At 48.3% G+C, this 15208-nt stretch overlaps 1 protein-coding gene across 2 annotated transcripts; it reads right to left on the reverse strand.

Annotated features, from left to right (window-relative positions):
- Positions 1-6782: 6782 nt before the first annotated feature.
- NOB1 (NIN1 (RPN12) binding protein 1 homolog) lies at positions 6783-15208 on the reverse strand. 2 transcript variants are annotated; one of them, XM_055306991.1, is made up of 9 exons: positions 15135-15208; positions 14881-15013; positions 13794-13924; positions 12334-12405; positions 12012-12140; positions 11714-11917; positions 10384-10481; positions 8086-8230; positions 6783-7390 (listed from the first exon to the last, which is right to left on the reverse strand). In XM_055306991.1, the coding sequence occupies exons 1-9, from the start codon at positions 15195-15197 to the stop codon at positions 7121-7123; spliced, it is 1245 nt and encodes a 414-aa protein (XP_055162966.1). In that variant the 5' UTR covers positions 15198-15208; the 3' UTR covers positions 6783-7120. The 2 variants fall into 2 exon arrangements, with proteins under 2 accessions (XP_055162966.1, XP_055162967.1); XM_055306992.1 differs by lacking the exons at positions 14881-15013; positions 15135-15208 and adding an exon at positions 14639-14865.

Below are 15208 nucleotides of genomic sequence, written 5' to 3' on the forward strand. Positions count from 1 at the left end.
AGTAAAACCCCCATTTGAGAGATAGTGAAACTGATGAACCAAGTGGTAATATGGCTTGTCCCTGGCTCGACAGCTAGTCAGTGATGGGGTTTAGAATTTGAACTCAGGCCCTCAGACTGCAGAGGCAGCTTCCAACCCCCACCTGCTTTCAGAGTTAGGGTCAGAATTTTTTTTATGATCTTATTTATTTATTTAAAATATTTTATTTATTCATTCATGAGAGACACACAGAGAGAGACAGAGACACAGGCAGAGAGAGAAGCAGGCTCCATGCAGGGAGCCAGACGTGGGACTCGATCCAAGGACCCTGAGCTAAAGACGAATGCTTGGCCCCTGAGCCACCCAGGCGTCCCAGAGTCAGAATTCTGGAGCCCAGCTCCAGATCAGCTGCAAATGCCCTTCTCTTGGAGCTCTGTTCGCATCTGTAACAAAATCGGTTTCAGCTGCGTTGCCTTAAAAGTCCCTCCAGCTTTAATTTGCTGTCAGTTTGAAAACTGTACACTTCCCATGGGGTTCTCCGAGCAGGCCTGTCCCTAGTGTATGCATGTACCAGGCATTGTGTGTCGAGAGAAAACCACGTCCTCAAGGTCTCCCCCGCAGCACCAGGGAGCGGCCAGCACCCTGGAGCTGCAGAAGGCTTGTGGATGGTCTTCATCATCTAAAAATAAAATGCAGAGGTAGGAGAAACCTCAGGGGTGCCCCATCCTCCTCCTGATGAAAGAACACCAACGGCCTCATTAGTCACCTACTAAGGCACTGCCTCCACAGGGTGCCTCCTGTTTTGCATAAGGAGTCCCTAAATCCCCCTTGCTGTGGGTGATGGGCTCGTACAGTAGCTCAGGGCCCCAGGGCCTGCGCGGGACCTGGGCACCTGTTGTCTTCCGCGGTTCCCGTGGCTACCAGCCCAGGATCCCTGCAGGGCACAGGTCTTTGCTATTAGGGGATGGATTACTGATCACGGCTGGAGCCTCCCGCTGTCCCACTGCGGCGATCGCCGGTGCCCAGGCACCCGCTGTCCTGCTAGACGTCTGCGTGCTCCGCGGGACCTTTGTCAGACGAGGCCGTTCTCTCTGGGGCTTCGGTCCGGCCCGCTGGAACTGAAATTTCTCTAGACCTGGCCCGCATGTGTTGTGGAGCGATTTTAGCTGATACAGCAAATTGAGTTCTGGTGTCCGATCACAGGGTTCAACGTATAGAAGGGTCCCCATTTTCAATGCTTGATCCTTCCTGTTCCACGCCCCACTGGTAATCCCTGAGCTCTTGCACAAATGCCGTCAGAGATCAGGAGCTCATTGGTAATTTCCGAGAGCAAACTACAAGAAAAGTTAGGGGAAAGTAGGGCGCCTGGGGGGCTCAGGGGTTGAGCGGCTGCCTTGGCCCAGGTCGTGGTCCTGGGGTCCCGGGATGGAGTCCCACGTCGGGCTCCCTGCATGGAGCCTGCTTCTCCCTCTGCCTGTGTCTCTGCCTCTCTCTGTGTCTCTCATGAATAGATAAATAAAATCTTAAAAGAAAAAAGAAGTTAGGGAAAAGCATTCCCTGTCTCTTGATTATTTTGTCCAGACTAGTGTGAGGCACGCATTCAGTTCTACAAGCATTTATTAAAACATCATTCAAGATCCAGGCAATGAGGGATCCCTGGGTGGCGCAGCGGTTTGGCGCCTGCCTTTGGCCCAGGGCGCGATCCTGGAGACCCGGGATCGAATCCCACGTCGGGCTCCCGGTGCATGGAGCCTGCTTCTCCCTCTGCCTGTGTCTCTGCCTCTCTCTCTCTCTCTCTGTGACTATCATAAATAAATAAAAAATTAAAAAAAAAAAAAAAAAAAAAAAAAAAGATCCAGGCAATGAGCTTCACAAAAGGTGTAGAAAGATAAGCCCCACCCAGTTCCCAAGTTTGCAGACATGTGAACAACTCATTTCTACACTACAGTAAACGTACACCACACCTCTGTGTCATCATGGGTCACAGAATTACAGCCTCATTGTGGTGTTAATAATGCAGAAAGGTTGCATTTATGAGCATTGACCTTCAAACATCTGAACATACAGTGATCCCGACAGGGAAATTATTTCCACTCTAGCTATCTCCCTGTTCACACGTGTCGGGGTGAAAATAGTAAATTTGGGGAGCTATTCCTCCAAATGTCTCAGTTTTGAATTTGATGCTTGATGGTGGATTACAGTGGTACTCTACCCTGGGGGTGGTACTCTACCCTGGGGGTGGTACTCTACCCTGGGACAGTGGTACTCTCTCCTGGGGGGTGTTTTGGAAATGTCACAAACACTGCTGTTGACTGTATCTTGTATTAAGGAAGAGAGCGGTAGAGAACTGATGCCGGCACACTTGATCTGGGGGCTCCTAGGGGGTCCTGCAGAACTAGCCAAGAGGGCCCTTGGCTTCATGTAGGATAGAAATCAAATGTGAGGCAGCAGAGCTTATTGAAGACCTAGGAAGAACAGATACAGACCGAGGGTGTAGGAGACTCAGAAAGGAAAGGAGCACAAGTCTCATCTTTGGGGTCTGGAGGTTTTTATGGAGGAGTGTGGTCCGGTATACAAGTCCCCTCAGGCATCCAGGAACCTGTTTGCACAAAGACGAGGCCTCAGTTGGAGCCACAGGGTCTTGGCATAGAGCCGTGTAGCTCCAGTGGTCTGGAATACGCGTATGAGGGTGTCGTCCAGTCCTTCTCGTCCAGTCCTTCTCGTCCAGCCCTTCCTTACGTGTTATCGATTCCAAAGAAATCATGAACCCCTCGTGCCTCACAAGGAGGACATCCTGAGGCATGTGTAAAGCGGGTTGGAGGTGCAGGTCCTGGTGAGAACGGAAGCAGGAAAAGGAGCAAAAAGCAGATTTTTATGAAGTCCTTCAGTTTCCCTGTCTCAGAATTATCACCTTATTGAAATGTTACTCAAGATTGCCAGTAGGATTTGGATTAAATATGAATTTCAAGAGTCGTGAACTAGCAATCAGAACTTTCTCAAGGATAACATAAGAGTTCTTAAGCTTTTAAAACCTCAAGTCTGGGACGCCTGGGTGGCTCAGCAATTGAGCGTCTGCCTTTGGCTCAGTGTGTGATCCCGAGGTCCTGGGATCGAGTCCCATATCGGGCTCCCTGCATGGAGCCTGCTTCTGCCTTTGTCTCTGTCTCTGTCTCTCTGTGTCTTTCATGAATAAATAAAATCTTTAAAAAAAAATTAAGCTTCAAGTCCTCAGGACCTAAATGCTGGAATTAACTTGCTATGCGCGTACTTACACTCTCTCATATTGTTCTTGCTCACGAGTTTATTTCAAAGCCACTTGTATGCATCTCTACAATATGTGGTTGTCACTAATGCTGTTCACCAAGTATTTTGAACATCCTACCTTCCGGCCATTGATTGGGATTGCGTTTCTTGGTCCTGTTTGGTTGGGTGAGGCCATAGGACTAGTTCTGGCTGGTGAAATTTTTTCTGGAAATTTTCTTCCTTGCCTCAGGAAGCTGTTCACAGGATGTGTGGACCAGTGCTTCACTGACTCAGCAGGGCCCGCTGCCATCTCCAGAGCGCCTCACCTTAATACTCCATGCTGCCCTAGAGTTGCAACAAAGGTGAGGTTTTTCTTCTTTACAAATCGGAAGTTTTTGTTCTCTGGAATGTTTTTTCTTGATTTGAAGTAAACGTGGTGAAAAGCGAAAACTTGACAAGCCTAGGTATTGGGCGTGGGGGTCTCCCAATTGGATGGGAAGCCACCAAACGTGGGGTGACCAGATGGGTGGAGGCCCGCAGCAGGGGCGGAGAAGGAATCCACCCAAGGCAGAACAAAGGAGATAGTTCACGGAATCTACCACAGGGAGAGGCAGGCGGAAGAGCAAGCCAAGGGACTGTCTGCCAAGAGGCGTTGGTGGGGGCTGTGGTTGGAGGGAGGTGAGGAGGTATGGGAACGTAAAGAACTTCCTTTGTTTGGTACCTGTGTCCAGGTGTAAGTAACTCCTTGGTCAGCTAGGACTTAGGGATATTTTGAGGTGGGTTGTCTGATGGGCCTGCTTCTACGTAGCAGTGGGGGTGTTGAAGGGTCCCTATGGGTCCTTCTACCTGACTCAGGCTTCCATTGTTCAAGATGGTTGCCTAAAATCGGCCTCTGCATTGGACACAGGGTGTTACAGTATCCCCTACTTTTCTGTAAGTCTGATAGTATGAGGAGAAAGAGAAAGGGATTCTCACAGGCTCTCGCCCTGACCCCTGTCTCCCCCAGCACCCTGGACTGGAGCTGTGTCCACAGCCAATCAGCTGGCAACCCCAGTGAGTCTCACAGAGGTGGAGGGCAGGGGAGCCAGTGTTCACACTGTTTCCTGTGGTCTCCACTGGTCCATTTGTTGCATAAAAGATGGACTAAGCTGAAACCTTGGCCTAGACACTCACAAGGTATGTGACTTGAAGGCATTTAATCTCATGCAGAGGATGAGTGCTGGAGTTCACAGCACCCACACCTCGTAGCAATGTCCTACCCAGTAAATAGATGAACTCGGGTTACATACTCAACCCAGAGCCTCTAACATGATGAAGTGCGAATGGGTAGCTTCCACCATGGAGTGATAAAGAATAAGGAAGATCTCTATGAATGGATAGGGAGTGATTTCCAGTGGGGCTCAAACCAACAACCCCAAGATCAAGTCACATGCTCTACTGAGCCAGCTAAACACCCTACTACTTACAGTGTCAGAAAAGTTTGGGCACCTGGCTGCTTGGTCAGTGGGACATGAAACTCTTGATTTCAGGGTTGTGAATTCAAGTCCCACACTGAGCGTAGAGATTACTTAAAAGCAGAATCTTTTTATTTTGATTTTTATTTTTTAAAGATTTTATTTATTTATTCATGAAAGACACAGAGAGAGAGGCAGAGACACAGGCAGAGAGAGACGCAGGCTCCATGCAGGGAGCCTGATGTGAGACTCAATCCCAGGACCCCGGGATCACCCTAAGCTGAAGACAGACGCTCAACCACTGAGCCACCCAGGGGTTCCAATGTTTTTGTTTTAAATTCAATTTAACTATATGAGAAATGGATTAATCATGTAAGAAAAAAAAAACCTAATTAAGGAGCTTTTGAAGATTACTATATATACACACATACACACACACAAACTCTTTGTACTTTGTGTTTATATTGTCAATATGAAGAACTTGGAAAAAATCTTGTGCTCAGGTTCATATCCCAAGTAATCAAAGTTAACACTTAGCAGGACACCAGGTCAACCTATCACTCATGGAACATTCCTGCCCAAAGCGTTTCCTCTGAAATTTCTTGGGGTTATGCAAGCTGTCAAACCCAAACGGAGGGACATTTTATTTATTTATAAAGGTTTTTATTTATTTGAGAAAGAGTGAGAGAGTGAGAGAGAGAGAGCATAAGCGGGGTGCAGGGGCAGAGGGAGAAAGGAGACTCCCTGCCGACATGGGCCTTGATCCCAAGACCCTGGGATCATGACCTGAGCCAAAGGTAGATGTTTAAAATGACTGAACCACTCAGGTGGCTCACATCTTTAAAAAATGGTGTTCAGAACTGGGAGGGCGGGCAGCCCTAGTGGCGCAGCGGTTTAGTGCTGCCTGTGGCCCAGGGTGTGATCCTAGAGACCAGGGATCGAGTCCCAGGTCTGGCTCCCTGCATGGAGCCTGTTTCTCCCTCTGTCTGTGTCTGTGCCCCTCTCTCTGTGTCTCTCATGAATAAATAAATAAAATCTTAAAAAAAAAAAATTTCCTTTCAAAAAAAAAAAAAAACGGGGGGGGGGGAGTAAGACAGTGGAACAATCTAGAAAAAATGAAGTTCTGCTTTATATCAGTAATAGTAATGTTATCTATGTTAAGTTTCTTGAATTTATGCAAAAAAATATCCTTTCCCTAGATTCTTACCGTACTTGTGTAGGAAGAGAAAAAGAAAACAAGGCAAAATAAGAGTGAATCTAGGTCAAAGTCTGTAGTTTACTATACTGAACTTTCTTGAATGACTGAAATACTTAAGTTTTTTTCTTTTAAAGATTTTTATTTATTTATGAGAAAGAGAGAGAGAGAGAGAGAGAGAGAGAGAGAGAGAGAGAGGCAGAGACACAGGCAGCAGGAGAAGCAGGCCCCATGCAGGGAACCTGACTTGGGACTCGATCCTGGGTCTTCAGAATCACATCCTGGGCTGAAGGTGGCACTAAACTGCTGAGCTACCCAGGCTGCCCAAGTTTGTTATTTACTTATTTTATTTACTCATGAGAGAGAGAGAGAGAGAGAGAGAGAGAGAGAGAGAGAGAGAGAGAGAGGCAGAGACACAGGCAGAGGGAGAAGCGGGCTCCATGCAGGGAACCCGACGCAGCACTCGATCCCACGTCTCCAGGATCAGACCCCGGGCTGAAGGCAGCACTAAACCGCTGAGCCACCAGGGCTGCCAAAATGTTTCTTAAAAAAGATGTTATTTACTTAACAGAGAGAGAAAGCATGTGTGCATGCATACATAAGCAGGGGAACAGTGGGCAGAGGGAGAAGCAGACTCCCTGCTGAGCAGGGAGCCTGATGTGGGGCTCGATCCCAGGACCCTGGGATTATGACCTGAGCCAAAGACAGACATGTAACCAACTGAACCACCCAGGCACCCCTTAATTGGTTTTAAAAAAAGAAAAAATAGCACTTTAGTTTTATTATAACAAATTTAGTGTATCTTCCTGTAAAAAAAAAGAAAATCTAAATGCTTGATACTTGAGTATAGAGCTTACGTGTTAGCCTTCAAATTACGAAGCAGATGTTTGGCAACTTGATACAAAGGCACAGAAGCTTATAACCACATTTATTAGAAAAATATCACCAGCTGGAAGTTCCTTTCTTTGGATGCTGAAGATATGCTCTATGGCAACTTTCTGTCTGCTTTCATCAAGCTCCCCTCAATACGGCAGGAATCCCAGTCTCTGGATGCTCAGAGGCCAAGGGATGGTCCCGTTCCACCCGGGACCCCACCCGGCCCACCCCAGGTGTTAGGTAGCAGCACTGCATAATAAGCCAGGCCTACTGTTTCCACCAGACGGCCCTGGAGTCCAACAGCTGGAGAAATGAGGCACCTGAGGCGCCAGCAGCTGCAACGGCAATCCTGTCCGCTCGTGGAGCTTGCAATTCACCTTTTCTTTACAAACTTCTTTCTGGAAGCATTGGGATTTAACCGCCTCCTGCCCGCTCCCAAGGTGTTGTCTCGGATCTGGAGGGTGGCTGATCGGCTGGAGATGTCATTCTCGGCAAAGGGAGACACCCCCGCGATGTAGTCAGGGGCAAACACGTCTGTTTTCTGTCTGGCCTTTCGGGAGAGTCTCAGCTGAGGGAAGCGCTGGTCCTCGGTCAGATGGGGGTTGATGGCGTATTTGCCCCCTTTGGGAGTGGGAAGGGAATACTGCAAACGAGATGAGGAAAGGCCATGAGGATGGGGCACCCTATCCAAACACGCCCAATCCTGTTAACGTCAAGCATCCTGATGGTTCTGGATGCAGGCAGAGAACATCACGGAGTCACTACACACCCTCGGCCGACAACGGAGTTACCTCCAGACATAGAACTCTGGCAAGCAGGTGCCATTTTCAGTGGTGGGGGTCAGTTATTCTGAAACAGGTACTGTAGGACTGAGCAAGTAAGTAATCATGGAAAGTGGTGTAAAGATAAAAGGGAGGGGTAGGATGAACTTTGCTCGGTTGAGATGGAACTTAACTCATTTTAAGACACAGACACGTAATAGAAGATACTCCCGTGCATATTTGTGTATGTTCGCTTACACTTACAAACTCTGTCCGCTGTGGGCTGAGAAATCTCTGACTCCCCAGGGCAATGAGCCCACCCGTGCACCCTGTGCTCAGCTCTTTGCTTCAAAAAACCATTTTCCCTATGGAATGAGAGCTCCAGAGAGAAGTGGCTGATGCCAGGGCAGGGACAGCATTACAAGAGCAGAGAGCCAGAAAGTAAGACCGTGTTCAAGGAACAACCGGGATGTTTAAATGCCAAGCTCTTCCTGGCCCTCTCTGTTCATCTTGATCCTGGTGCTAACAGGTCTTGCTCCCCCACGGCTGCCAGGGGACGGGGAGATCTGCGACTCACCCGGAGGCCCCGAGGGTTGAGCACCTTCGGGTTGCGGGAGAAGTGCATGTGGAGGCTTCCATCATCGCTGACCGTCACAGACACCTTCTTCAGGGTCTTGTTTCCACAATGGGAACAGAACACTCGGCTCATGTCAGATGTTGTCCTGGAGACACAAAAGGCAAAGCTCTGCACTGAGGCCACAGGCGGCAAGCCCTGTCCCCAGAGCACAAGGTGAGTGAGGGTGTCAGAGGAGGAGGACAACAAGAGAATGGGGAAGGCCCAGGAGCCCCCCAACACGCCAGAGACCACGGCCGCTTGGCCTCACGCTGCTGCTACAAGCAAGCTGCCGCCACATGCTCCACGGGAAACAGCACATGAAATGACGCAGGCAGCAAGTCAGCACACGTGGAAACTGAGCAGAATGTGGTTACACTGGTAATGAAGACTTACTGAACTGTTAGGCGTTATTCCACAAGTTTGACATCAAAGCAATCCTATGGAGCTGCCATTATATCCATTCTATAGATGGGGAAACTGAGGCAGGTAAGGTAGCTTGCTCAAGGTCACAGAGCCAGTAATTGGTAAATATAAGCCCAAGGAACCTGGGTTCACAACCAATGCTCTTAACATCACCATACCTAGCCAAGGGGCATTGTTACTCAGTTCCCACATCGTGCGCTGCAATGTCAGCCAGGGTATAGAGCCAGGAGGTGGCTCCAGAAGTGCCCAGGATGTCCTAATGAATCACACAGGAAACACTGACCAGCGGCTCGTTGGGTGGGTGTGGAGGGCTGGCCCTGAGGCCTCCCCTCTCTCCTACCCACTCGAGCCCCAACAGGGGATCTTGGACAGGAAAATCTGCCACTGCCAAGGACTAAGTGCAGGGTTGATACCTGTCCTTGAGGAATTCTCCCTCAATTCCCGGTGGTCAGGAGATGAGCTGTGAATCTCCTGAGGAGCCGAATCCTTTACCGGCAAGTCTCTGAGAGTAAACCAAGTGCCTCTCGACAGACACTAGGAACTAATTATCCTGTGTTAAGAAACTGTCCAGTCACTGGGGCTCATCTCACAAGAATGGAGAACATTTCTAAAAGCCGCTAAGAGTGAGTGTCCATTTGGGGGAACTTGGCGTTTTGTAACAAAGGGCATTGGGGGAAATGGGGTTTCCGGAAGCCAGGCACCTTACAGTCCTAAGCCTGGTGACACTGAAGAGTCATAAGAAGGCAGAGGCAGCTCTGAGGACTGGCTCACTAACTACATCATGGGCAGGCGTACAGAGGCTGGTGCTGGGGCAGGGCCCCCGTGCCATGAGTGACTGGTTGTTTTGAAGCCGACAGGTGAGCAATGGTCCATTTAGGCAACTTTACCCTCAGTGGGAAAGCCCTTAGGGACCTAAGGAGGCACCTTGCTGCTTTAGAACCTTCCATGCGGGCCTCTGCACTGAAAGGTTCCGTAAGATGATTGACATGATGGCCACGAAACCTAGACCGAAGCTACGGAAAGGTTGTAAGCCACCATAGCGTTAAGATCACAGGGCCATGCTCCACCAGCAAGACTGCAGTACAGGGTCTTCTGCTCCGAGTAGGTCTCCAGGACCCTGAGGCCTGCCCGCAGAACACCAGCCCCCACTACAAGAACTAACTCAAGAGCCAGAAGAGAAATGGAAGAGAAGGGCATGATCCGTGAACTAACAGTTCACCTGAGCGGACTGCTTCCTATGTTCCAGATACACACTCCTATAAACTATCAGCTTTTTCGATTTACCCAAGAAAAATCTGAAGCGCTGAGAAGTTCACCAACTCCTGGAAAGCTACTGCGAGACAAAATCTGGATCTGACCCTGTACGATCTGAATCCATCCCATTTAAAAAAAAAAAAAAACAAAAAACCCAGAAAATCTAAACATAAACCAAAGAGCACAATGAACCCCCATGGGCCCCTCACTCCGCTTCAACAACCATCAGTTGATGGCCACCCTGTTCCATCTCTACCCCAACCCACTCTTCCCACCTGAGTATTATCTCAGAGCAAATCCCAGGCATCATTTCATCCATAAACATTTCAGTACATAGGTTAAATGATGGGGGTTCTTTGCTCACAACCCACACCTTTAATCCTAGGACTAAGATAAGATAGGCGATCAGGTGACCTCTGTCCAGAGGTTTTAGCGCTCTGGTGGGGACAGAACCTAGCTGCCTCTGAAAGACAGGGCGGAGGAAAACCCACAAACAAGGTTCTCCTTCAGAAAATTGACAGAAGGGACAGAAAGACAAGAGTTCAACAGAGAGGCAGTGGGTCCAGATGATCAGCTACGTACTTGAAACAGCCGTGGCAGCGCAGGATGTAGCTCCGGGCCTCACGGATCAGCATGCCATTCACTGCCAGCACGTGCAGCCCCATCTGAAGCAGAACATTCTGCAACCAACAAGTTAAAGCACAAATAAAGTCAGCAAGACCAAATTCTCTTTTGACATCTGTATAGTCACTGTTAAAGGGCTTCACAAAGGCTGGTTTGGTTCATAAAGGACTTCTGCTAAGGGAAAGTGAGCTGAAGGTGCCTCTCCAGACAGGTAACAAGGACAAAGACCTAGTTTTCTCTGGTCTTTCAAGGGTCCAGGTCTTCCGCCAGGGCCCCCTCTCGTTTTTAAAAAATTATTTATTTATTCATTTATTCATTCATTCATTCATTCATTCATTCATTCATTCATTCATTCATTCATTCATAACAGATACACACAGAGAGAGAGGCAGAGGGAGAAGCAGATGCCATACAGGAAGCCTGATGCGGGACTCGATCCAGGGTCTTCAGGATCACACCCCGGGCTGAAGGTGGCGCCAAACTGCTGGGCCACCAGGGCTGCCCCAGGGCCCCCTCTCTTAACAAAGACATTTATCGGGGATCCCTGGGTGGCGCAGCAGTTTAGCGCCTGCCTTTGGCCCAGGGCGCGATCCTGGAGACCTGGGATCCCGGGATCGAATCCCACGTCGGGCTCTCGGTGCATGGAGCCTGCTTCTCCCTCTGCCTGTGTCTCTGCCTCTCTCTCTCTCTGCGTGACTATCATTAAAAAACAAAAACAAAAACAAAACAAAAAAAAAAACAAAGACATTTATCTTGTCAAAGGCAAATACACTCTTTTCAGAGCTGGAAACCTCTACTTTTTCTAAGTTCCTAAGCATGGAAGGTACTGAAAACCATCCAGAGACCATGAATAGTAAACATTAAAAACTTAACACATGGGATCCCTGGGTGGCGCAGCGGTTTGGCGCCTGCCTTTGGCCCAGGGCACGATCCTGGAGACCCGGGATCGAATCCCACGTCGGGCTCCCGGTGCATGGAGCCTGCTTCTCCCTCTGCCTGTGTCTCTGCCTCTCTCTCTCTCTCTCTCTCTCTGTGACTATCATAAATAAATAAAAAATTAAAAAATTAAAAAAAAAAAAAAACTTAACACATGATATTTTGTCACTACCTTGATTCTCTACTTTCCAACCTAAACTACAAATAATTAAAGAGCACAGGTAAAATTTCTAGAACCAAGAATAGTAGTATCACAAGGTAGAGCTGTACATATCCCCAAACCTCAGAGGGATCCCTGCCCACGAGAAGTTATAAAATAGAGCCTAGGGCCAGCCAATGCCCATCCACCCACCTGCATGGCAAAGTCTGTAGTCACACAGCCAACCCGCACACCCTTCGGGACGGCACACTGCTCCAACTCCCGCTGGATCTGCTTGATGTTGCTGGGTGTTATCCATCCACCCCCGTCATCATCACTATTCTCGTCTTTACTTTCTTCAAATCCATTCTCTCCTTCCTCATCTTCCTCACTTGGAACATCATCACCTTTGTCAAGCTGAAACAACAGAATTCTCAAATTCCTAGCCCCACAGGAACAGCAGGAAGACACTGGCGTGTTGTCATCAGGAGATCATAAATCAAGGCCTTACCAGCAGCTCCTGCAGTTCACGATCAATATTAGGCAAAGGGTTTCTCCAGAACATGAAGGAACTGAATTCTAGGTTCTCAGGCTCAGCAGCTGGATGTCCACATTGTACTGTTTCTTGTGGGGGTTTAGGCTGAGGTTAAAAGAATAATAATTTTATTCTTCTGATTGAAAGCATTACAGATGCAATGATAGATAAATTGGATCAGACAGGGCTGGACTAACTAGAAATTAGCCTGGATAAATATAGCTCACTGTAAAGAATTTGTGGAGATGGGACATGTAGCAGAAGAGGGCATGAGAGCATGGCCTGTCTAAGGAATTACCTTTGAAGGCAGATGGAAACCAGAAATGTATAGAGGAGTTTCTGGGTGCTGACTGGATGAGCTCACTTTGACCTTTAAAAAGAAAAGAAAAAAGTGCCAACCCTAAGCAGAAAAATACAGTTTGAAAATTCAGCATGGAAGAGTAAGTAAAATAAACAGAAAACAAAACACTTTCCCAACGGTTACTGAAAATTGGGAAACAAAAATAATTATTCAGTGATCCCACTAGTGCCAAATAAGCACTTTAAAACATTTTTTTTGTCTTCATAAATAAAGCTGTGATGAACACATTATTATTATTATTTTTTTTAAGATTTTTTATTCATGAGAGACACACACACACACAGAGGCAGAGACATAGGCAGAGGGAGAAGCAGGCTTCATGCAAGGAGCCCGACGTGGGACTTGATCCCGGGTCTCCAGGATCACACCCTGGGCTGAAGGCGGCGCTAAACTGCTGAGCCACCCAGGCTGCCCCTTTATTTCTAAACTTGCATATATCCTTGTATATATTGGGTTCTTCTTCCACCTAAGTTATATACTTAGGATCAATGCCTAAGAGTAGAACTGCTGGATCAAAAGATACTGTATTATTCTTTAAAGATAGATGTTTTAGGGATCCCTGGGTGGTGCAGAGGTTTGGCGCCTGCCTTTGGCCCAGGGAGCGATCCTGGAGACCCGGGATCGAATCCCATGTCGGGCTCCCGGTGCATGGAGCCTGCTTCTCCCTCTGCCTGTGTCTCTGCCTCTCTCTCTCTGTGTGTGACTATCATAAATAAATAAAAATTAAAAAAAAAAAATCAAAGCCTTATTTAAAAAAAAAAAAGATAGATGTTTTAAAGCTTCTGATACAAAATATCTAACTCCTGGGGCACCTGGCTGGCTCAGTGAGTAAAGCATGAGACTCTTATCTCAGGGTGTGAGTTTAAGCCCCACAAAGAACTTACTTTAAAAAAAAAAAAGGGGGGGGGGACACCTGGGTGGCTCAGTGGTTGAGTGTCTGCCTTGGGCTTAGGGCATGATCCCGGGATCCAAGATCAAGTCCTGCTTCAGGCTCCCTGTGGGAAGCCTGCTTCTCCCTCTGCCTGTGTCTCTGCCTCTGTGTGTCTCTCATGAATAAATGAAGGAAAGAAAGGAAAGAAAGGAAAGAAAGGAAAGGAAGGAAAGGAAGGAAAGGAAGAAAGGAAGAAAGGAAGAAAGGAAGAAAGGAAGAAAGGAAGAAAGGAAGAAAGGAAGAAAGAAAGAAAGAAAGAAAGAAAGAAAGAAAGAAAGAGTGAGTCTGAGTTCAAAATACTCAGGGCTGGAGTCAGTAGAAATGAAACCCGACAGATCACGACATAAGTGTGGAGACACAGTAATGGGAACACGGGGTCCATCATACTATTTATTCCCTCCACTTCTGTGTATCTGATAGTTTCTGAAATAAAGTCGGAAGAAAACCAATAATCCTCCTGACTTACCTTTTCTGGTTCTCGTTTTAGGTGTGACACCCCAACAAACTCTGCTTCTAACTGATAGGTGAGTGCCAGCACTTGGATATCTGTGGCAGAAAGGCTGGGATAATCTCCAGTTTTCTTTGAAAACTCAGTCACTGTAAAGAGGGTCCCAAATCGCATTAGAAACAAGACGACTTATAACCGTAGATAACCAAAGAGTCTGAAAAGAACTCAGGATCAATATCCCAGAAATCCTCTTAATACTTTCGTCCATGTCCTTATGCTTTTCTACTCACTGTTGAGACATTTGTATTCTCTATCATTAAAATTCACTCTAGTTAGGTTGACTATGATATCTTTATCTAGTGCAGATTACTAGAAAGTCACTGAAAGGGACACCTGGGTGGCTGAGTGGTTGTGTGCTTGCCTTTGGTTAGACATGATCCTGGAGTCCCCGGATCGAGTCCCACGTCCGGCTCCCTGCATGGAGCCTGCTTCTCCCTCTGCCTGTGTCTCTGCCTCTCTCTCTGTGTCTCATGAATAAATGTATTAAGTTTTTTAAAAATTGTATTTATCTTTAAAAAGAAAAGTCACTGAGAGCATGTTTGCAAATGATGAGTTCATGAATTCCTCATTATGTCGGAATAGAAGGTCTCTTCTCAGCTCTAAAATTATTTGATTCTTAGAATAACCACCTGGATTAATAGGATATTCAGATTCCAAAGTAGGATGAAAAATTCAGTCAATAACTTGTAGTCTACGATGAAACAAAATTACCGGACGGCTCTGCAACGACCCTGCTTTGTAACAGTAGCGCTCGCCTTTCCTAAAAAGCGGCTCTAGACAGGGCTAGTGTGTAGGGCGCTCACCGTGCACCAGCAGCTCTGGCGCTAACAGCCTTTTCCATTTCATCCTCCAACCAAATCCCAGCCAACACCGTCAGCTCTTCCTCGGGAGGGTGAAGTGACCTGCCTGCGGTCAGTAACCGGCCAGGCCCGGCGGGTTCCTGACCCGGGGAGTCCCTGGCCCCGCGACCTCCCGGAGGCAACGCGCCCCGAGGGGGTGGCCTGGGGCGCCGCTTCGCCGCCAGCCCCGGGGCAGGGGCACTCACCCAGGCGCACGTATTCTGGGCAGGGCTCCTTGAAACGCAGCTCGTAGGGCAGGACGGCGAGCCGCCGCCGAGTGGCCTTGTCCCGAATCTCGCTCACCACATCCCGGACGGTGTAGATGTTCTTCCCGATGTCCTGCGGGGACGCCCGCCCAGCTCACGCGCGTGCACGCCACGCAGTGCGCCGCCCGACCTCCCGCCCTACGTCAGGGGCCGCCAGCCCAGACGCTGCCCCTCTCGGCGGTGGCTCTCCGTACCTGCAGAGCCGCATCTCGCAGAAACGCCCCGGCATCGGCCACAACGTGCTCCACCGCCGCCATCTTGGCCGGAC

This window comes from Nyctereutes procyonoides, unplaced genomic scaffold (genome assembly GCF_905146905.1).
Source record: "Nyctereutes procyonoides isolate TBG_1078 unplaced genomic scaffold, NYPRO_anot_genome, whole genome shotgun sequence".
NCBI classification, from domain to species: Eukaryota; Metazoa; Chordata; class Mammalia; order Carnivora; family Canidae; genus Nyctereutes; species Nyctereutes procyonoides.